Raw genomic sequence first — 23,737 nt, 5'->3', positions numbered from 1 at the left:
GCCCAATCCCTCTCTCCCACTGTAAAATCCCACTGCAGGGTCCCCATACCTACGGCAGCAGTCCTGAATAAAGTCTGCTCTACCGTCTTTAACAAGCGCTGTCGAATATCGCTTTCCTTGAACAGGTGGCAGTGGAGACAGACGCAGGGCAAGAAGTTTGACAGCGTCCAGGAGGAATTCACTCCTCACGCAGCTGTCGTCCTCACGTCTTACCCCATCAGTGTTTCCCAGGGGTGGGCTCCCTACCCGCGTGCTGCGAGCTCCCACGTCTGGATTCCCCATCCCGGCACCTCCATTCCCACGCTCCGCAAAGAGTGGGAAACGCAGTGAGTCCAGACACCGACCCAGTACCCCCTGCTGCAGCTGAGGCTGCCCTGGGATCCTCTAACACCAGGATGGGTGCCGCCACCAACCGCCTACTCAGGACAGAAAACCTGGATAAGATTCCAGATCCCCTCAGTTTCTGAATCCTTCACCAAGTCCTGCCAAATCTACCTCCTAAAAACAGCAAGCCTGTTCCTGGCTTCACGCCATGGTCACTGCCTTTGTTTTGGCCACTGCAATGGTGTCTCCATCGGGGTCTCTGTCTCCACTCCTGACGCCTTTCGAGCGCCACCAAAAGGAACTTAACACCAACGCAAATGGGCACATCGTCTCTTGCTTGGAACGCGACAAGAACGTCCATCCTCTCAGGACAAACTCCAGAGTCGTCGTTAGGGCACGTGGGGCCCTTAGCACGTAACCCCTTCTGCCTCTCCGTCATGGCCTCGTGCTACTCGCCCTGGACACCCATTGAACCACCTGCCCTTGAATGTGCCGGGCCCTGGCACCCAGAACCTTGGCACAGGGCTCTCTGCTCCTAAGATGCGCCCCCCTCAGCCCCCACCTGTCCTTCAGGGTCAGCTCTGGGGCCTTCCCTGCTCTCCAGGCCGAGTGAGTGACTCCTCTTTCCTCCTGGACTTATTGTCCATCTTAGCCTTTATCACGTGGTCTCCCTGCTGACTTTATTTTGTGACTTTAAAAAAACATATATAGATTCATAGGAAGTTGCAAAGACAAGTACAGGGGGGTCCTATGTACCCTTCCGCCGGCTTCCCCTAATGCTCACATCTTGCCTAACTACAGCACAATATCCCAACCAGGACGTTGACACTGGGACAATCCAGAGTTTATTTGGATTCTGCCAGTTATACATGCGCTCACTTGTGTGTGTGTGCATGCATGTGCACATGTAAGTGTGTGGCATGGCTGTGCATGCGGGTAGCTCTATGCAGTGTTTTCACACGTGCAGTCCCTTATTTGAGAGAGTGCATCTGTCCTGTCACTACATCCTTGGGGCCTGATATACACCACAGGTGCCCACAGATGTCTGCTGCCTGCATGCATTAATGAGCAAACGAACCAATGCGTGCACCCCGCTCAGAAAGGGGTCTTGCAAGGCCCTGAGTGCCTGGAGAGGTGGATTCAAGGTCATTGGAGCGCAGAGTAGAACGTGAAGGACGGGAGGTGGAGGGTGAAAGGTCATCTAGGGAAGGCTTCCTCGGTCGGGTTTAGAGCTTGGACTGTATTCTCTAAACCACAGAGAGGCCAGGCGGGTTTGGAGCCTAGTCGGTCTACGATATAAATGGTGGCTGGGGAGGACGGGTGGACGAGACGCAGCTGGTGAGTCAGCTGGGAAAGAGAGAACTGAGAGGCGGAGGGAGGGAAGCGGGAGGGTGGAGGAGGAGAGGGGGCAGGCGGGAGAGGCTCAGGAAGACGGGGCCCGGCGGGGAAGGTCACAGCCTGGCCGGCCCGGGAAGGTCCAGGTAAAAGGTGAGGGCCTCCCTGGCCTGCGTGGACTGTGAAATGCCTTTAGGCATCTGGGCAGATGTTTCCAGTTGAAAGTTCACAGCCCGGGCTGGAGATCACCATCTGGATAGCCTCTGACTTTCAGGCAGGGATTGGAGCCCCTGGCCGGCCCCCTCGGTCCCGTGCGGAGGGTCTGGGGACAGCTGCAGGGTGATGTCACCATCCCTGCTGAGCCCCTGAACACGTGCAGGTAAATGCACAGGTCGGGGGGACGAGCAGAAAAGACAGCGCAAGCTGGAGCTCGCCCGAAGCATTTTGGACAGAAGTGCCAACCTGGGCCTTCTGCTGTTCCCCTCCACACTTTATAAAAATTCTGTAAGACCAACAATAACAACCACAATAAAAAAACAACCCAGGGGCTTCCCTGGTGGCACAGTGGTTGAGAGTCCGCCTGCCGATGCAGGGGACACGGGTTCGTGCCCCGGTCGGGGAAGATCCCACATGCCGTGGAGCGGCTGGGCCCGTGAGCCATGGCCGCTGAGCCTGTGCGTCCGGAGCCTGTGCTCCGCAATGGGAGAGGCCACAGCAGTGAGAGGCCCGCGTACCGCAAAAACAAAAACAAACAAACAAACAAAAAACAATTTCTCCAAAAGGCTGCCAGAGGCTCTCTAAGCCTCTCCATCTATTTTTATTCTGCCTGCACAGAGTTCCATGCTATAAATGCCGGTGGCATCGGCACAATCATTAAAACGCCAGCACAGCCGAGGGTTAGCCAACTACATGCAAAAATGCCAACTCATTAGACTGACGGGGAAAGAACTGCTCTGGGCGGAAATCAGGTCTATTTTTAGGAGGCCTTAGGTGCTAGGTGACCAGAGAGGGGGACAGATGTCTACCGTAGGGCACCCTTCCACCAGAGGGTCACGAGGGGAGGTGGCAAAAAGGAGAACTCTGGGGCCGTCCCAAGGGGGCGGGGACCAAGCTGGCAGGTGTCTGCCGCTGTCCCGAGGTCCATGGAGGAGCCCAAGCCTCAGATGGGAGCCCCCATCCCAGGCAGGCAGAAGGGAGGGAGCGCCATGAGAAAAGGTAAAAACCAAACTGGGCCAAGAAAAAAAGTGCAGAACATGGGGAGAGAGGCTTCCTGTGAGGGAAGTCAGGAAGCACAACAGTAACGGAAACGTGTTGTAGAAGAGAGAGAAAGGCTATTTTTACCAAGTGAGAAAAGCCAGTCAGAAAAGGCTACACTGGGCGAGTCCAACTATGTAACATTCTGGAAAAGACTATGGAGACGGTAAAAGAGGAGTGGTCTGCAGGGGCTGGGGGACGGGAGGGATGACAGGTGGAGAATGGAGGGTTTCTAGGGCAGTGACACTGTCCTGTGTGACGCTGTCATGGTGGGTTAGTGACGTCACGCCCTTGGCGAAACCCATGGAACGTAAGACACGAACAGTGAACCCGAATGTAAACTACAGGTTTAGTTAATGATAATAATGTATCAATACTGGCTCACGGTTGTAACAAATACCCCACACCAGGGGACAGAGAGAGAGAGAGAGAGAGAGAGAGAGAGAGAGAGAGTGTGTGTGTGTGTGTGTGTGTGTGTGTGTGTCGAGGTGAGAATATGGAAACTCCGTGTGAGTTTTCTGCTCAATTTTTCTGTAAACCTAAAATTGCTCTAAAAAATAAAATAATAGGGCTTCCCTGGTGGCGCAGTGGTTGAGAGTCCGCCTGCTGATGCAGGGGACACGGGTTTGTGCCCTGGTCCGGGAAGATCCCACATGCCGCAGAGCGGCTGGGCCCGTGAGCCATGGCCGCTGAGCCTGTGCATCCGGAGCCTGTGCTCCGCAATGAGAGAGGCCACAGCAGTGAGAGGCCCACGTACCGCAAAAAAAAAATAATAATAAATAAATAATAAAAAATAAAATAAAATAAAATAATAAAAAACACTATGGAAAGTGAAAAGATGTCTGTTACTGTTCCATCCGAGTTTTGTATATCCACCTTACTTAGGGCATTAAAAATACTATCGTCATGGAACACCTTAGATGACTCTTCGCTTTTTTTTGTATAGGATTCTGCAGTCCTACTGGCTTCCGTGGCCTCTCTCTGATACAGCCCAAAGCGGGGAGTGTTGCTTTTTGAACACCAGGAAAAAGCGAGCAATAGGCTCAAGGTCTGTTAAATAATATCTTGAACTTGTTTAGAGGGACAGGAAATCCCTTGAGTTGTTTCAGATCCTATCTTTCCTGCATCCCCTTGCCCCGTCCCTCCGCCTCCACTGTCCTATCTCAGGAGACACATGATTCTAAGGGGGAACCAATCGAACACGAACAACTTAGATGCTTAGGAGTTAATTCAAACCTCAACAATAACTTTTATTCTACGAGTGCCTTAGACGTTAGAGGTGCTCAGCTAGTATGCGTGGCCTGTGGGTGGACACAGACGGATGGTTGGATGGGCTGCACGGTGGCAGTGCAAGCACCCTGCCCTCTTTGGGGGGTTGCGAGCTGCTCTTCGTTACTAGTGAAGGTTATTCAAAAGATAAATTATGTGAATTAAAACATTCCATAGTCAAGGAATGTTTGGATGAATGGATTAAAATGAAAAGGCAAAAATGAACATTCCAGACGTAAGAGGTGGGGCAGGTTTCAAACACGAGGCAGAATATTGGTTCACTACGTACTGACTTCTCTGGGGAGACTTTGGCTCTTTTGGATCATTGTAGATATTGCTGGATGGTTAAAAATATATTCACCTTAAAAAACCAACTGAAAGCCACAGAATTGACTGGAATTCCTACACAGCTCCGAATCCAATATTTTTGTCACACCCACAAGAAGCCAAAACAACGGACTAAAAGTGAAATGCTCAGTCAACCAATGTTTTGTCTACATAATTTTTAAAAACAAGTTTCGAATGACTTAGTCACAGAAAATACCTGGTGTTTTGGTTACAACACAGAGCTTTGGAAGAGGAAAAGAACTGAAAGTGCTTCCCCCAAAGTGACTGGATCTTCCTTCATGCTTCCAAATAAAAGTATCTAGAGGAGACGGAAGAGTTTCCCCTGGGGCTGTGCTACATGCAGACTCGAATCAGGCCATGTGTTCACGGGCAAGGATCACAAACAAGGCCTCCAGCAGCCTCGGCATTATTCTCCCCGGGGAACTCCCTCTCCCAACCCCCCAAGCAGCTCACCTTCATGCCCTGAATGTTCTTCAGCATCACGTCTCCAATCCTTTGGTAATCTCCTCTGATGTGAGCATTCGAGCGGCCTTCCCTGCGAGCAAAGCGTTGGAAACCAAAGTGTTAGCAGTGAAAACATGACCGGAAGGTGTGCCAGCCCCAGATGACAAAATATCAACATGTATGTCTTCCTTTCCAATCACCTGTTTGTACCTCTCCCTTCTCTGTGTGTCACAGAACGTTAGTGCCAGAAGGAGACTTTGAAATTACCCCAGTCATTCTGCAGACAAATAATTCCATCTGTGCTTTGAAAGAGATACAGGGAAGAGCCATTTTCTGTTCATTTTAATTTGGCCTCATTTTACATTCCTTTTCCCATCCCCACTGGGGTGATTTTCTCAGCATTAGGATAGCGTGGAGATGACTTGCAGTAACAAGCTCATGAAACGGATTCTTTCTTACAGATTGGCGCTAACAGACACTTGTAAGAAGCAAGACTTAGCCTCAAAATTAAAGTTTCGGCTCGCAAGAGCCCTTAGTCTAAAACTAAAGGGCTGTGTGAAAAGCCCTTGGGAAGAGAAAAATATAATTGAGGAAGTGCAGGAGACCCATGCACGGAGGTAGGTATGGGGAGAATGACCCAGAAGAGGGCAAGATGGGAGTCCCAGGTTCAGAGACAGGTCAGGGGTCCCCTAGATATCCTGGCTGGTAGTTGACAAAGATGTGGGCACTTTTTTTTTTTTTTAAATATCTTTACTGGAGTATAATTGCTTTACAGTGTTGTGTTCGTTTCTGTTTGTTACTGTACAAGGTGAATCAGCCATGTGTATACATGTATCCCCATAACCCCTCCCTCTTGAGCCTCCCTCCTACCCTCCCTGTCCCGCCCCTCTGGGTGGTCACAAAGCACCGAGCTGATCTCCCTGTGCTACACGGCTGCTCCCCACTAGCATCTGTTTCACACTTGGTCGTGTATGTGTGTCAGTGCTCTGTCATTTCACCCCAGCTTCCCCTTCACTCCCTTGTGTCCTCGAGTCCGTTCTCTATGTCTGCATCTTTATTCCTGTCACTACGTTCATCAGTACCGTTTTTTTAGATTCCAAAAATGTGCATTAGGATACGTTATTTGTTTTTCTCTTTCTGACTTACTTCACTCTGTATGACAGACTCTAGGTCCATCTACTTCACTACAAATAACTCAATTTCGTTTCTTTTTATGGCTGAGTAATATTCCATTGTCTATATGTGCCACATCTTCTTTATCCATTCATCTGTCGATGGACACTTAGGTTGCTTCCATGTCCTGGCTACTGTAAATAGTGCTGCAATGAACATTGGGGTACATGACTCTTTTTGAATTACGGTTTTCTCAGGGTATGTGGATGTGGGCACTTTTAACAGAGCAGTTGGGTATATATTTATATCTCTTTGGCTCCAGGCTGTATCTGATGCTGCTAATCCAGGAGCTTGAACGGCCGTGAGAAAAATACTAATAGTAATGGTAGCTGGTGGGTACTGAGGATTGGTTACAGTGCTGAGTGCATTACATCACTGAATCCCCGTGGCAGCACTGTGACCAGGTACCACCATCACCCCCATTAAACAGCTAAATACTGAGGCACAAAGAAATGAAGCAACATGTCTAGTGTCAGGGGTCACGAGGCGGAAGCTTGTACCTGAGCCTAGGAGCCCAGCCTATAGGATCCCAGCCTATACAACCTCTAACCATCTGCCAGTTTACCCGCTGAATTTCCCAGAGAAAATTAAAACATGATTTTCAACAACAAACCTGGCTAATATTTTCAAACCACTTGTTCAGGATAGCCAGAAGCCAACTTAAAGGAAAAGGAAGAATCAGACATGAAAAAAGGTAAAAATCTGGGCACAGAAGTGAAAGGTACTCAGAGCGGAATAAAACACCTGCAGCCCGAGTGCGGAGGGTGATGATTTACACCCAGAGATGCCACCGCCCTACGCCTCCAGCACCGGGCGGAGTGACCCCCTCTCGGCATTTGGAGCTTTCCGTAACTACCAGCTCAACCTCTGATGCAGCAAGGATCTCAGGGTGGGGAGAGGAAGGCAGGGAGGAAGGCACTTAATGAAGCAGCCCAGGGGGCAGAATAGTCAGGGCCGATCGAAACAGGGCGGCTGGCTCCTCCCCTAGCTCCCGGCTCCACCCCCAACCAGGCAGTGACAACACCCTATATTCCACTGGTTCTAACTGAGCATCCACTGTGAATTACATCACAGGGGAGATGGGCACCCAGACCCATTAGGGAATTAAAGTTTCTCTAAAATAAAAGGAGCAGACTTTCCTGGTGGCACAGTGGTTAAGAATCCGCCTGCCGATGCAGGGGACACGGGTTCGAGCCCTGGTCCGGGAAGATCCCACATGCCGTGGAGCAACTAAGCCCGTGCGCCACAACTACTGAGCCTGCGCTCTAGAGCCCGTGAGCCACAATTATTGAGCCCGCGTGCCACAACTACTGAAGCCCGTGCACCTAGAGCCCGTGCTCCACAACAAGAGAAGCCTGCACACCACAACAAAGGGTATCCCCACTCGCCACAACTAGAGAAAGCCCGCGTGCAGCAACGAAGACCCAACGCAGCCATAAATAAATAAATAAATAAAATTTAAAAAATAATAATAAAATAAAATAAAAGGAGCGAGGGTACCCATGATGCTCCAGCCCCTGCCAGGGTCTTCTACGGCTCCCCTAGGGCTGGCTTTCTTTCCCTATTCCATTCTCTTCCAGTGCAATGCAGAATCCCTCAGTCCTTCTCCTTCCTCTTAGCTGCCAAAACAAACAAGTTGGCCGATGGCTTTAATTACTGTTCACCTCTCCTCTAATTAAAATATGGATTCTCCCCTCACCACTCCCTGAATTGGTTCTGTGCAAGTTTAGCCTTAACCTAATCCACCGAAGCAAGCACGTATTGTCACTTCTGCTCCTGGTCACTCTCTCTTGCGTGGCTGGGCCCAAAGTCCTGGCACTCTGTTCTCTGGCTTCTGGAAGCCTCTCTCTCCGGCGCCCTGGTTTCTATCTTGGTCAGGTCTTCCGTCCTCTTTGCCAAGCTCTGCTCTTCAGGCCACTCCTAAGATGTCTCCGTGTTGGGAACCCAGCCCTGGTTCTCTTCTCTCTTCGCTTTCTACTTCTCCCTAAGCAAGCCCTTCTATTCCCCGTGGTTTCAATTCACGATGCCAAATCTATGCCTCGGTAACCTGGGTAATTATTTCATACCTCCGAGAGGCAACTGCGTGAGTGACCCACAGGCACCTCAGACTCAAGGGATTCTGCACAGAGTTAACTGCTGCCCAAACCCAGTCTTTTCCTCCACTTCCTTCCTTAATGAAGTGGTTGCCTTGCCTCAGCCTCAAGCTAGGAGCTTCGGTTATCCCCACTGGTCCGCCTCCCTGATCCTCAGCCATCGGGTCACGTTCTCCCCCAAAACGGGCTCAGTGGAGAATGCTCAGGCGTCTCACGGAGACCAGCCTTCCCTCCGAGACAGCCCTCAGCTCGCGATCAAGTATTATTCCGCCCCGTCAGCTACAGGGTCGTAGCATCTCTGGATTTTGGGCACATGGCTATTAATCGAGTCACGATGGAGATGCTTATGGTTTGGCCATCCTGGGGATCCTGCGTGCGTCTGGGTGCGGCTGCGAAGTTACTGGTTGCTCTCCTCCTGACACACCTGGGGCAGAAAGGAGCTCCCGCCCGAAGTGGGGGCGTTCCTGCTGTTCAGAACCCCCCACCCCCACCCCGCCCCTTCAACATCACAGGAAGCTCCTAACTGCTGAGCCAGAACGGCCTGATGTCAGTAAAAGGAGGCAAGACACAATGTAAACTTGATTTCCAGGTCTGTAGCTATTACCCTGGAACTGAGATCACTGACCCCCAAACTTCCAAATGGACGTGCCATTTGACAACACACATGAGAAAGGGCATTAGTTAAACATCCACAGGAGATAATTTAAATGTTTTAGCGAGAATGTTCTGGATCGCGGGTGGGAGCAAAAGGGGAGAAACAGGGGTCTCAGCTCCCTTTAGCACTGAACGATCCTTTCCCTCTCACGGAGAGCACCGCGACCCAAGGGAAACGGAGAGCAGCAAAGCAGACTGGGAGGCGGGGCGGGCGCCGTGATGGAGGCCAAACCTGATTGACTTTGCTTCCTTCCTTTCTTCTTTGCCAACTGTTTATTAAAAGAAAACGTACTGATGTTAAAACCCCAGACGCAAGGAGACCTTCCTTCCTGCATCGGCTGACCAGCAGAACCTTATCTGTTTCTCTAAGTCTTCAGCGTCTTTACTTTCATTTTAGAAACTTCTCTGGGTATCACTGGTCCCCTGTGCGCAGGGAACACCCTGATGTCGATCCACCGAGGCGGGGCAGCTCTAGGCCATGTGGGGACAACAGGCTGGGGCCTGGGAAGTTCATGCAGCCAGCATAGGCAGCTCGGCCCCCTGCCTGTCCCCTCCCCATTGCAGCACACGGCAAGCGCCAGCCCCGCTTGGTTCCAGAACATGGAGTCAGCCCCCGGGAAAGGGGACGAGACCTGATGCTCTTGCTGCCTTGTACAGAATTACCGTCATGTTTTACACTTCCTCTACGTGTTAATGCCAGCAAATCCACAAGTCCAAAGCACTGGCTTTACTGTAAAGAGCTAAGAGGTCACTTTAGGGACTCCCTGGCGGTCCAGTGGTTAGGACTCCGCACTTCCAAGGCAGGGGGCGCAGATTCGGTCCCTGGTTGGGGAATTAAGATCCCACATGCCGTGAGGCGCATCCAAAAAAAAAAAAAAAAAAAAGGTCACTTTACTATGGAGAACATAAAAAAAAGTAATTATAACTCTTCCGGAAGAGCCTCGGGATGTTAACCTCACAAGAAAAGAGTCCTTGTTTGGAAGATGGGGACACGTACTTGTTGTCTGGGTAATTACCACGCAGCAACGCAGCTGAAAATTCTTTTGACAATTTCGCTTTGGAAACCCATGTACCAAGAAGGCTTCCAGATGCTAAATTCTGACCTGGGCACCACAATTAATGTGCTCCCGGGAGCAACTACACGTTATCTCAGCACAAGGTTGAACATATATACACACACACACACACACACACTCACACACTCACACGGAATCTGAGTCTTCCCAACCCTCCGTAAACATTTCACTGACCACTATGTGAGCTGGTCAGCAGCTCAGCCACAGGCAGACCAAAGTCTGGCCCTGCCCTCCCACTCAGAACAAAGAACCATCTCATCAGATTAAAACATAAAAGCAAACCATGCAGCCTGGAGTGGGAAGGCTGACTTTTTCAACCCGGCTCTGTGTCAGGGTGCTCTTGGACCCCAGGAAAACAGATTTTACTTTGTGAAGTTTTAGGCCTTATTTGCAAAACAAACATCATGCCCTAATTCTTACTGTTCCTTGTGCTCCTATGATTCTCAATGGAAAAAAAAAAAAGGCTGTGACTGTGTGTGCTTGTGTATCTATGTAAATAAAAGAATAATATGTAAATGAGTAAAGACAAATTTTCCCTTAATATGTAGGGTAGGGAGGGTGACCGGGTTCAAAAAGCCAACAAATTAGCCAAAGTAATAGATTTTTATATGTGTGTGTGTGTATATATATATATATATATATATATAAATATTATAAATATATTATATATATTAGCCGCATGTAATTAATAGTTGTGGATTTCAATATTCTTTGATGAATTTCAATATCCTTTGAAATCCCTGGAGAGGAAAATCCCATTAATTTGAACATTAATTCACATCCCCACTTGTGGGGAAGGCATTTGTGCGAGAGGTATCCCCACTGGGCCAGGGTACACGGTTTCTCTCCGGCAGCGACAGGTAAGGGATCCATCCTGTCCTTCAGTGCAGGTGGGACATGGCAGCCTCATGCTGTCCGCCTTCAGTTACACTACTGGGTTGCTTAAAGCTATGGCTTTTCTTCTTCTGAGGTTTAACACCAGGTCCTGTTTAATAAGAGGCACAAGTTACAGCCCACTCACAGGCAGGCTTGATAGCACCCAGATGAGACCTGGGTTCAGAACTGTTAACGGCCATGTATTAAAACGCAGCAGAACAGAAAGGCCGTTTCAAATTCATAAGCGGCCTGGCGAGCACTCTCTCTCAAGTGTTTCCCAGCAGAAACCCACCTGCGATTCAGGCAATTGGAAAAATCATTTCTGTTTTTCTAAAAAAAGTAGCTTGCTCTTAAAGCACAGTGGGCTAATACAGTCGGGAATACAGCAGATAATCCAAGAAAAATAACTCCTGCATAGGCCCGAGAACAGGCAATTTTACTCATGTGTTAAAAGGAAATAATCACCAACCACCACTGTCCCTAGAACCCTAGGTAGACAGTGGGAAGCTGAGTCAGGGCAGAATACAGTGGGAAGATCAGTGTCTTTCTTGCCTTTGAAACAAAGATGAAATTTTAAATTTAAAATAAATTTATTTTAAAAAAGTAAGTGTACACATGTTCCCTCCCCGCCACGGTACACCCATGATCCATATCTTGTTCTAACTTCCTTCCACTGTGTATTTTTTCCAAGCTGTTTTCCAGGTAGATCACGCTGCCTTGCCTCCAGTGAGTTTCATTGTTTATTTTGACAGTAATGATTTTAAACCCTTTTTGCACAGTCTTCTTTTTAAAACCAATGAAAATCTTCAAACAAAAGCTTTTACACAAGAGAAGTAGCCCTGATCTGCCTGAAGCAGGGAGCGGAGAGGTCAGAGAACCGCCTTTGAGTCTTGCGTTTTAAATCAATGACTCTGATTTCTAAGAAGGTGGATGGTGGGGCATTCGGTCCTAATGGGAAAGGCAGACTGCGTCCACTGTCTGTCTTCCACTCAGAGTTCCTCCCCTTTATGTCTCCAAAACTGTGCTGTCCAATACAGTATCCACGTATGGTTATTTAAATTTTAACTTTAAATAAAATTTAAAAATTCAATTCCTCAGGCACACTAGCCCTATTTCAAGGGCTCAAGAGCCGCATGTGGCTAATGGCTGTTGCACTGAACAACGCGGACACAGAGTATCTCCATCAGCACAGTTCCACTGGAGAGCACTGCTCTAGGCAGAACCAGAGAAAAAGCTAACAGCTACTGCTTCTGCCTCCTGGTTCATGGGCTCCAGGGAAAGTTAGAAGTGGGGTGTGGGGCTTCCCTGATGACACAGTGGTTAAGAATCAGCCTGCCAATGCAGGGGACACGGGTTCCAGCCCTGGCCCAGGAAGATCCCACATGCCGCGGAGCAACTCAGCCCGTACGCCACAACTGCTGAGCCCACGTGCCACAACTACTGAATCCGGTGTGCCTAGAGCCCATGCTCTGCAACAAGAGAAGCCACCGCAATGAGAAGCCCGCGCACCGCAACGAAGAGTAGCCCCCGCTCGCCGCAACTAGAGAAAGCCTGTGCGCAGCAACGAAGACCCAACACAGCCAAAAAATAAAAGCAAGTTATGAAGCAAATAAATCTATAAAAAAAAAAAAAAAAGAAGAGGGGTGTGGTCCTCCCTAGCTTTACACTGAAGAACTTCTGGCAAGGCACTTCCCTTTCAGAGCCTTATTTTCCATAGGCATAAAGATGGGGATCGGCCCACCAGACTGTTTGGATTGTCCAAGGAGACAATTTAAGGGAAAACGCTTTAAAAGATACCGTAGACGTGCAAGGTGTTTTACCGTATACATATCTATGGTCTTTTTTTTTTTTTTTAAACACCTCTAGAATACTGATGGTTTCTGGTCTGGAAAAGGGTCAGATGCCCAATGGTCTCTTGGCATGAGTAGAAATCAGAACAGGAGCTCTGGAGCTCTGCCCGGGCTCTGCTTCCAAGTCTTTTCAGGCTGCTTCTGGCTGCCTCCTCGGTGCAGGGCACAGGGAGAGATGTAACTGGAACACAAGCTCTCAGAGCGCGGGAACTGTGGCCTGTTTGGTTCACTGAACGCTGAGAACGGTGCCTAATACACAGTAAGGGCACAGTAAACATTTGCTGAAGAAACGAAAGTGACCACCTTGCCGTAAAAACTCTTAGAGATTCGAAAAAATTCAAATCCATCTTCTCAGACTCTAGACCCAAAGGCGATACTTCTGCAGACAAAGCCACCATAGGGCGAGCGTTGACCAGATGCCATGAGCTTCCTGCCACTTTCGAGAGGAGGACAAACACCACTGGGGAGTGCTCGGGGCAGAGGGGCCAGCAGTGCTGACCTCCCGGAGCCAGAGCGGGAAGGAAGGACGCAATTCTCGAAACCAGGGGGCTGGGTGGGGCTCCGCCGGCGTCTGCCGTGTGGCCCAGGGCGAGCCGTGCCCTCATGCTCTCCTCTGAAGAACGAGGAAGTCATGGCAGATGCTGTCCCAGCCCCCTTCCAGGTGTTCAAAACCCTGTGCTTTAACAACACAGCTTCCAAGACGCCAACTACGGATCAGCTCAGACCTAAGTCCAAGTCATGCCTCTGTCACTTAAGGGCTGTGTGGCCATGAGCAAGGAGCTTGACCTCTCTGAGCCTTTTTCCCAGTTTATGATCTACACCCGGGGAAATTCTTTTTCACCAAGGATCGGCAAGGTTTTTCTGTAAACAGCCAGACAGGAAGTACTGTAGGCTCTGCAGGCCATCCGAGCCCTGTCCCAACTACTCAGCTCTGCTGATGGAGCACCAAAGCAGCCGCAGACAACAGGGCAAAGGACGGGCACGGCTGTGCTCTAAATAAAACTTTATTAACACACACAGGGGGCGGAGCAGGTCTGGCCACGGGCTGTCGTTTGCCAAGCCCTGATGTTGAAGATCAAGTGGGAAAAGCAGAGTGGTCATTTTATTTTGACTAATAGTGCCAACCTGGCAATGGTATGAGGTACAGGAAGAGTTTGCACATAATAAGTGCCCACGAATGGAAGTTTATGATTAATATTAATGCCGCAAACACTGCATTGTGAATACTGGTTTTCTAAGTGTAAAAGCACTGCCCATCCTCATCTGCCAGGCCTCCTTCTGCTCTGGGTCTTTGAAACATAACAACAGACAAATTTAACAATCTTCAAGATTTACCCCGGAGGAAACCAAGACGTTTTCATGAATTTGATTTGTAAGTATTTTGAGCACCGATTGTGTGGTGGTCCTTGTGTTTGGTGTAATGAGTACTATTCATTCTTTTGTTTTTAAATACAATTTTTAAAGCTTACACTCCATTCACAGTTATTACAAAATATTTGGCTATATTCCCCGTGTTATATAATACATCCCTGCAGCCTATCTTACACCCAATCGTTTGTACCTCCCAATGCTGTGAAAAAGTACTTTCTGTGATGACAGAAACGCCTTTTATGTCTGCTGTCTAATACGTAGCCACTAGCCGCATGGGACTCACAGCCCTTGAAATATGGCTCGTGTTACTGAGAAACTGAATTTTTAATTTAAATTATTTTAAACCAACCGCTCCAAGGGGCTAGTGGCTACCGCATGGGACAGCGCAGCTTTAGAGGTCCTCGATTATCCTGTCTTACATTGTTTTCCATTTGTGAACTGTCTCAGAATCTGTGTGGAAGCTGAGGCATAAAACGATTGAAAACCACAACAAAAACTGAGCCTTAGCAAGAGCTGTGATGCAGTTTACCAACGAGAAGTCATACATTCGTTCAGACAGGCAAATATCACCCGAGTTCCACCCTAGTCTAAGGGACACAGGAATAGCTCCCCCGCCTCCCCCAAGGAGACGACCGTCTGGGCAGATGCTAAGACGTGCGCGTCAGCAGCTGAGCTTGCGGGTGAACCGTGAGGGGCAGGTGACCAGTAACTGTCTCGGGAAGTCAGAGGAGGAGAGACGGAGGTTAGTGGGGAAGGAGGGAGGGAGGAATCACGGCTTCTGAACCGGGCTAAGTCAATTTTACAGGTGGAAAAATCAATGCGGTTAATCGACTTTGCTGGATTCAAGAGTGACTCAGGATTCTTGACATGAGGGGTCCTCACCCTAACTTCCTGCTCATGACAAAACTCATGACGGTTGGAATGCTGGGAACACATCAAGGCTGAGAGGCAGTGGGATTCAACATCGGACAAGAACGTTCCAAGAGATAAGGCACCGCAGCTGATTTTACTCTAAAAGAGTAACGTTGTGGGCTTCCCTGGTGGCGCAGTGGTTGAGAGTCCGCCTGCCGATGCAGGGGACACGGGTTCGTGCCCCGGTCCGGGAAGATCCCACATGCCGCAGAGCAACTAAGCCCGTGCACCACAGCTACTGAGCCTGCATGTCTGGAGCCTGTGCTCCGCAACAAGAGAGGCCGCGACAGTGAGTGGCCCGTGCACCGCGATGAAGAGTGGCCCCCGCTTGCCACAACTAGAGAAAGCCCTCGCACAGAAACGAGGACCCAACACAGCCAAAGATAAATAACTTAAAAAAAAAAAAAAAGAGTAACGTTGCCATTGCCGGCAGTAAGCGCACCGTGGTTAGGACAGGAGCCCGCCGCCCGTGAGAATTATCCAGGCGTGAAGAAAGCGTGCGGGGCGGGAATGATCACTCCATGAAATAATTACAGGGGTTCTCCGCAGTCAACCTTCACAAATATTTTGATCTTGGGCAACAACAAAATATCATAGAAATCAGAGCCTTTCCTCATGTGGATGTGGGAAACGGTCTACAGACATCAACTCTGGGGGCAACCAAAGCGTTCATTTCACATCAACTACCTGCAGGGGCAAAGCCAGCCAGTGCTGTACGCTGTGGCAGGAAGCATCAGCCACTGGTGACCTCTCAAAAGTATGGTGGCCAGGGTCCGGTCCATCCTCGGTGATCCTGAGATGCAGCGTGGGGGGCAGACTCTCCGGGTTGAAGGGGGGTGGCGTGTGCACGTGTGTTTCTCTGGGTTGAAAGCGGGGGGAGGTGTGTGCACGTGTGTGGTACAGGCATGTGCTCCTGCCTCAACCACAAGAGGACGCTACCCTTCTTGAGAGAGGATGCTGTGAGAAACTGCTCCGACTGGAGGGCCAGCTAGCTGCCTTTGGGAGTGGTGGCCACTGCAGCCCCCGGGGGCTGGTAAAAAGAACGGGGTCTCTGCCCACCCTGCTTACAGGACCCTTGGGCGTACAAGCTCATGACAACAGGTTGTCCAGTCACAGGGCTCCTTTCTACATTTCCCATAATGATCCCAAGTTCCAACACAGGTCAGAGAAGACAGTGTGTTAATTAACATCAAAGGTCTCCACCTCAGGATAAAAGCACAGCATCTGCCCAGCTGGGATGATTGCTCACCACACTCCTCACAGGGTCATTTAAGAAAGGTAAAAAAGCCTGTTTTTACTTCCCTACCTGTTTAAAATAAAGCCCACGGCCCTCACAGAGCTGTAGGGCCATGAAGGGAAACAATAATGGGAGATGAAAAGAGCCTCCAAGAATGAGGAAGATGCCGAGAAGTGAGACTTGGCGTTGTGAGGTCCGCCTTCAGATGGAAAGGCACCTGGACAGGTGAGCCCCACCCACCCTCAACAGCGTTCTCAATCAGTAAGATGACAAGAGCTGAGCTCTCCGCTTAGGTACCATTTTAGCTTTAAACTGAGGTCTTATGTTCAGTTTAACCCACCAAGGCCTGGCTGCGAAGGCTGCCTGGGTCAGAATGGAGGCAATTCAATCAGCAGACGCACCCGCCACCCTCCGTGAGGTTCCAGGAAGTGAATCCAGGGAAGCACTTGGCAGTGCCCACAGAGAACCCGCAGGCGTGGTGGCCCTCGTGTGCAAGGCACTGTTTTGAAGCCTCTGGTCTTATCCTGCACTGGATTCCCTGTGACTTTCTTTTCTCTATCTTAAAAAAGTTGTGGCTATATATATACAACCTAGCATTTCCCTTCGAAACTATTTTTTAGGTGTACAGTTCAGTGGCATCAAGTACAGTCACACTGCTGTGCGACCACCAGCACCAGGCTTCTCTAGAACTTTTTCATCTTTCCAAACTGAGATCTTATATCCCCTGAACACTAACTCCCCATTTCCCTCTACCCAGCCCCTGGCAGCCACCATTCTCTTTTCCATCTCCATCAATTGACTACTCCAGGTGCCTCATAGAATTGGAATCATATAGTATTTGTCCCGGCTTTTACTCCACTTACTATAATGCCTTCAAGGTTCATCCACGTTGTAGCAGGTGTCAGACTGTCCTTCCTTCTTAAAGGCTGAATAATATTCCATTGCATAGATCGACCACATTGGGTTTATCCATTCACATGTCAATGGCCATTAGGTTGTTTCTACCTTTTGGCTATTGTGAATAACGCTGTTACGAACACGGATGTACGAGTTACCTGTTTTGAGTTCTTTCTTTCAAATCTTTTGAGTATATACCTAAGAGTGGAACTCCTGGATCATACGGTAATTCCATATTTACTTTTTTGAGGCATCCGTACGCTTTTCTCTCCATGCTACCCAGAGCTGGTAGGATGATAAGAAAAATATTCTATTCACTTTTGTTCTACGATGGTTCACTGGTGCTTCCTTCTGTAAAGATGTTCCACTTTTGGGGGCAGATACAAACGATCGTCTCACCCATTCAGCCATGTCCACTCCACTTCGAGCTCAGCCACGCTGAGGCAGAACCACGCCGCCAGGGAAACTCCTCATCACAGCCTGCAAGACGGCCACGGCCCCGGAAGAGGAGCCTCCTTTCCGCGCTGGATGGACACCCAATCCCTCGTGGACGCCGTCCTGTCTCTCCTCCCCACAGACGCCCCCGGCATCCTGAGGCTACACCTGCACCCTGGGGAGCCTCCAGCCATCTCTGCCCCCCTGGGCGTCACTCTCCAACCCACGCTCCCCTCTGGCACCCTCCACCCCCGCCCTCTCATTCTTTTTTCAAATCTCCGGTGGCTTCTCCAGCTTCCTTTGCGGGCTCTTGCTCTGCCGTAAGCCATGAGTATAGAAAGGTGCCCCCCAACGTGTATTCAACAAGATTCTGTCCCCGGCTCTCTTGTGTCTCAACATTCTCTTCCTTAAAGATCTGATTCTTCCTGTGGATAATTTCCACATCTACACCACTGCGTCTGATTTCTTTCCCAAGTCGGAGACTGGCGTTTCCAACCACCTGTACGGCTTCATTATCGACCCCTCGAAACTGATGCGCCCCAAAGCAAGCCCCTCTTCCCTCCACTTTACTTGCTTTTTCCCTTTTCTTCTTCCATGTTGCTCTTAATTTCACGACCATCCTCCCAGTCAGCCAGGCTCAAAGCTCCAGGGACCTCCCCTTTGCTTCTCCTTTGTCCCACGAGCCCTGAGACTTGGTGAATTTCCACCTGAGGTCTTTCCAGCCCTCTTGGCTGAACTTCTGCTCTCCTACCAAGCGACGACGCTACCTCAAGTTTCTTCTAAAAAAAAAAAAAAAACCCTTGGGCCTCCCTGGTGGCGCAGTGGTTAAGAGTCCGCCTGCCGATGCAGGGGATACGGGTTCGTGCCCCGGTCTGGGAGGATCCCATATGCCGCGGAGCGGCTGGGCCCGTGAGCCATGGCCGCTGGGCCTGCGCATCCGGAGCCTGTGCTCTGCAACGGGAGAGGCCACAACAGTGAGAGGCCCACATACCGCAAAAAGAAAAAAAAAAAACCCAGCTGATCCTTCTTCAAAGCTGGGTGCCCACAGCCAACGCCGAGTGCCTCCTTGCATGCCCCTCCTTGGGTCCCAGCTCCCCGCCAGCTGTCAGCCGAGTTCCGTCCCCAGCAGAACCCACCAAGACGCACTGTTCCAGGGCAGGTCTGCATCCACCTCTGGGGGAATGACTTGGCCAGTTTGTCCTCAGCACCTGTCAGTCATTTCAGGGCTGGAATCTGGGGCTCCTGCCCAGAGACCAAAGATCTTTAGAGGCTTTCTCTGAATGCATTTGAACAGCTGAGTAAAACGTCCTTACTTTCAAAGGGAAAAGCGTTCTGCATGTTTTCAGAAGTCACTGAACCTGTTCTGTTTCCTTGTTTTTGAAGAAACAGGGCAACTTGAGCCAGAATGAAACGGTCCAGCCTCTTCTCAGGTGTGTTGACTTAGGAGAACCACCCTTTGGACACGGGCAGGTGTGTTTACTCAGCCGGGGTCCAGTCTAATCATTTGGGAAAACTTCCTGGTAATTTTTCTGCCCTGTAATTTCCCACTGCTGATGGAAGTTTATGACAACCTAACTTAGGCCTGCAAAGAAAGGCAGGGTGGCTGTGATATTTAAGCCCCAAATCTGGGGGACCTTGAAGTGCACTGTAAACTTTAGACTTCTTTCTATTAACCATAATTAAAAATATTATTACTGAATAAAGTCTGGAGTTTAGTGGATAATAATGTAGTGTTAAAAGAGAAAGGACAGGTCCTTACTTGGGCTAAAACCAAGACCTAATACCTAACCTAACTGCAGTTACAACCTCCTCCAGGAATGTAATCCTAGCCAGTCAGCCAGGAATTTTCCGGGCAGCACCAATGAGGTCATCTGTCACGTGGGCCTTCTCAATCCCCAAACGAAGATGAGGTCACCTGCCACACAGACCCCTTCTGTCCCCCAGGTAGGTTACCTACGTCAAAAATAATGTTTTTTGTTTATTCCTTGTTTTGCCTTTAACGACCGTTCCCTTCCCAGAGCTCCAGCTCATCTCTACTAGCTAGATGGAATGCTGCCCATTCATGAATCATCTAATAAAGCCAATCAGACCTTGAAAATTTACTCACTCAAATTTTGCTTTTTAATAGAAGCAACACTGGTTCCTTAGTTTTGACGACTGTGCCCAGTGATATAAGAAGTTGACGTCAGCAAGAGGGTAGGGGAGAGGCGTGTACAGAAATTCTATTCTCATGGCAACTTTTCTCTAAACCTAAGATGTCGATTTATAGAAGTTTACATTAAAAAATGGTCTGGGGACTTCCCTGGTGGTCCAGTGGGTAAGACCCCATGCTCCCAGTGCAGGGGGCCTGGGTTCGATCCCTCGTCGGGGAACTAGATGCTGAATACCGCAACTAAGAGTCCACACGCTGCAACTAAGATCTGGAGCAGCCAAAATGAATGAATGAGTGAATGGATAAGTATTAAACAATTTTTAAAAATGGATAAAAAAATATTTAAAAAGTAAAAAATGGTTCGTCTTCCCCACCTTTTTCTGTGTGGGACAGGACACCGAGCCCTTTACAGACATTGTCCCATGTAGTGGTGTGATGGCCCTGTGACATGGAGACCGCACCCCACACCTTACAGGTGAGGAAACAAAGCCGTGCAAGGCCACAGACAGCTGGATGCGGACCTCAGGCGGCGTGATGGAGGATGCAGGCTCAGCCATCCCACGCCACGTGAGCCAGGCCACGCCTCCCATCAACACACACACACACACACAGACACACACACACACACGTCTGTCAGTCAACAACCCGGAGCAAACGCCTTTCTTAATAAACTCCATGTGATCCATTCTTCTCATTGAACATATGTGCTCACGGGTTGCCTCTTCTGTGTGGGCATTAATGGCCCACGTGTCCTCCAAGACAGAACTGGCCAGTGACGCCCTCTGCCCACACTGGACACGGCCCACTCATCCACGAGAGGGCCTGGCCTTCCTTGCCCCACGAGCCTGCCCCCTCCCCTGAGACCGCAAGTCCCCAGAGGGCGAAGCCTGACACTCACCGGCTCACTCCCCACCCACCCACCTGGCTCACCCATGCACTCATCCGTTCACTCATTCAGCCACTGCTTATAGAAGAAACCAGAGTTATACGCCAAATGCAAACCAAGGAATCAGAGAATCTTCGGTGTGTCACAGGCAGCCTACATCAGTTGTTTCAGAAAAGTCATTCATCACGGTCATCTCAAGAAGCAATTTAAAATGCAAGTTTCTGGGTCTGACCCCAATGTTCTAACTAAGGAGGGCCAGGTGGGGCCTGGCTGTCTGTATTTTTTTCAAAACTTCTCTGGCCCATCAACCCCAGGTGACCCTGACGCCCTGCCGGGTTTGGGGCTTCGCCCAATAGATAAGTACCTTCTGGAAATGGGCAACCTCAGCTCAAGACACCCCGAGGCAGAGGAGCTCATTACCTCGTAGGGCAGCCTCTCATCGCCAAGCTGCGCTTACTGCGAGGAAAACTTTTTCTATACTCGGACACAAGGCGCCTCTTTGGAAATTCACTCCTCTGTTTAAATTGTGTCCTCTGGTACAATTAAGATGACGCCGACGCCCTCTTTCATACAACCAGCCTGAAAAGGGCCATCCTATTTTCCAAAAGCTTCTCCCTTTTAGGCCAAATGCCCATACTTCCAACAATTTTTAAAAAGTGAAATGCATTCTACTATTATCCCATTTCAAACGTGAAACTCAGAATTGGGTACGGTATTCTGACGGAGCTCAGAGCCTTCAAGTTTCAAGGGGCAATCCTTCCCCATGCTCTGGTCTCCTTCTAATGAGGCATGGTCTATGGAAGAGGTTCTGGACCTTGGCTGCACGTTGGAATAATCACCTGGGAAGCTTTAGGAACTATTGATGCTAAGGGCCTACCTCTCAAGAGATTCTGATACAACCGTCTGGGGCCCTGCCTGGTCATCAAGATTTTTTTTTTTAAAGGTTCTAGGTGATTTTAATGAGCAGCCAATGTTGAGAGCTACAGATACAATAGACGTTGATCTCTCTCTGTGTTATTCTATCGGTTCACACTAAACTCAATCACACTCAACCTTCTGCCTTGAACCCCTGCCGAGCCAGGTCTTCCTCATTATGCCCTTGAGGAACTGATTAGCTGAACTTAATGGCAGGCTTTTACAATGACTCCCAATAAATGTCAGCAGTTTGGTGTGGGTCCACTGTTATAAGGCTATTGAAGGTCAAGTCAATTGAGCTGCATATTGACTATCTGCTCTCTCTTTAGCTTTGAGTCTTTAACATGCTTCTGGTATCTTCATGGAAAACATGAATAAAATGGTAGATCTCTGAACGATACTCTACTGAAAATTCTATGGGAAATAAATTACAGCAGGTGCTTTTTAAGCCACTGGATATTCTTTCACAGATAAGGGCTAAAGATTTATGGTCACAGATAAGTCCAAGAGCATGGCGTCATTCCTAGAATGAAATGTTTCATACAGCTCTCCCAAGTTCTCTGGTGGCAGTGTTAGGTAGTTAGTCACGAGCAGGTCCCTGCCCCGTCCTGGATGGAGATCATCTTTCCCTCCCCCATCTGGACACTGGTGATCAGAACATGCCCAGAGGTCCTCCCTCTTGTGGTCAAGGACCGCCGCTAAGTTTCCAGCCTTATCAGGACCAAGCAAGATAAAACTGCCTGAACAGGTTGGTGCAGGTGCACCAAGACCCAAAAGGTGACTCAGAGTAACAGGGCGGGGTTCGTTATGCTGCAATTATAATAAATTAGCATTGCAGTTTTTGTTCCTCCACCCCCCACCCGTGTTTCACTTCGGTGCTTATGGGTAAGCACGTGCACACTAAGGGAGAAGTAATATAACCTAAAGCTGTCAATCAACTTGTCAGTCAAATGACGCAGGACACAGGGAGGGACCACTACTCTAAAAAACCCAACCCTACCCCCATTGTGGGACTGCTTCTGGTTTCCAGACAGCCCACTCTTGTCCTTTCTCAGGAGCATATTTTTGCTTTGTTTAACAAAACTCTTGCTACTTGAAACTGCTCTATGTCTCTCGTCTGAATTCTTTCCCTTGAGAGGACAAGAACCAAGGAAAAGGCAGTTCTGCCAGTGACAGCAGCCGTTAGCGCAAGCCCCCATGCTGGGCTGCCAGGGTGCTGCCAGCGGAGGACATCTCCTGTGTGTGACCGGCCCAGTCTTATTTATTTATTTTATTTTTAAAAATATACTTATTTATATTTGGCTGCACTGGGTCTGCGATGCTGCGCGTGGGCTTTCTCTAGTTGCTACTCTTCGTTGTGGTGCGCGGGCTTCTCATTGCGGTGGCTTCTCTTGTTGTGGAGCACGGGCTCTAGGCATGCAGGCTTCAGCAGCCGTGGCACGTGGGCTCAGCAGCTGTGGCACATGGGCCCTAGAGCGCAGGCTCAGTAGTTGTGGCGCACGGGCTTAGTTGCTCCGCGGCATGTGGGATCTTCCTGGACCAGGGTTCGAACCCGTGTCCCCTGCATTGGCAGGCGGATTCTTAACCACTACGCCACCCGGGAAGCCCTCCCCAACCTTATTTAAATCAACTGCCATGTGGACCAAAACTGCTCTAGTGATACCATCTCAAGATGCTCTGGGCCTACAGGAGGACTATATTAATACACATCTCACTGGCCAGAAAATGAAGTGTCAATTGGTTTCTCCAGAGCTGGAAGGTCTTTGACTCCATTATGAAAGCATCATTCAACTTTGTATGACTGAGGGGACAACATGGCAGAACACAATCAAAAGGCTTCCGGTAAGTTTTGGGAAGGTAAAGTTAGATTTTCTAGAATATTTTTTTTAATTTCAAAAAGTGGTATTTCTCTTGCATTCATAGCACCAAACTAGAGTAAGACTCTAAACTGGCATTTTCAGTCTTTCCCCATCTTCAGTGAAGCTGATCTTGTACCTGTTCTTTCTCAGTCCTGGCTGTGCTCTCCTCCCTGGGGCACCTGAGTGAAGTCTCCTCTTTCCTTCTATCACAGCAAAGAGAGCTGCACTTGAATTATCTCCAGGTATAAAAAACATACAGGGCTTCCCTGGTGGCGCAGTGGTTGAGAGTCCGCCTGCCGATGCAGGGGACGCAGGTTCGTGCCCCGGTCCGGGAAGATCCCACATGCCGCGGAGCGGCTGGGCCCGTGAGCCATGGC

At 49.4% G+C, this 23,737-nt stretch overlaps 1 protein-coding gene across 1 annotated transcript in view; it reads right to left on the bottom strand.

Annotated features, from left to right (window-relative positions):
* The window catches only part of FARP1 (FERM, ARH/RhoGEF and pleckstrin domain protein 1), a 298,020-nt gene that overhangs the window by 19,264 nt on the left and 255,019 nt on the right, over positions 1-23,737 (bottom strand). The window contains exon 17 of the mRNA XM_060079577.1: positions 4,984-5,065. Within this exon, the coding sequence (XP_059935560.1) occupies positions 4,984-5,065 (82 nt within the window). The remainder of the gene's footprint in view (positions 1-4,983; positions 5,066-23,737) is intronic.

The sequence above is a fragment of the Mesoplodon densirostris genome, chromosome 17 (assembly GCF_025265405.1).
Source record: "Mesoplodon densirostris isolate mMesDen1 chromosome 17, mMesDen1 primary haplotype, whole genome shotgun sequence".
Classification (NCBI taxonomy): Eukaryota; Metazoa; Chordata; class Mammalia; order Artiodactyla; family Ziphiidae; genus Mesoplodon; species Mesoplodon densirostris.
This window is presented reverse-complemented; position numbering and strand designations above follow the sequence as displayed.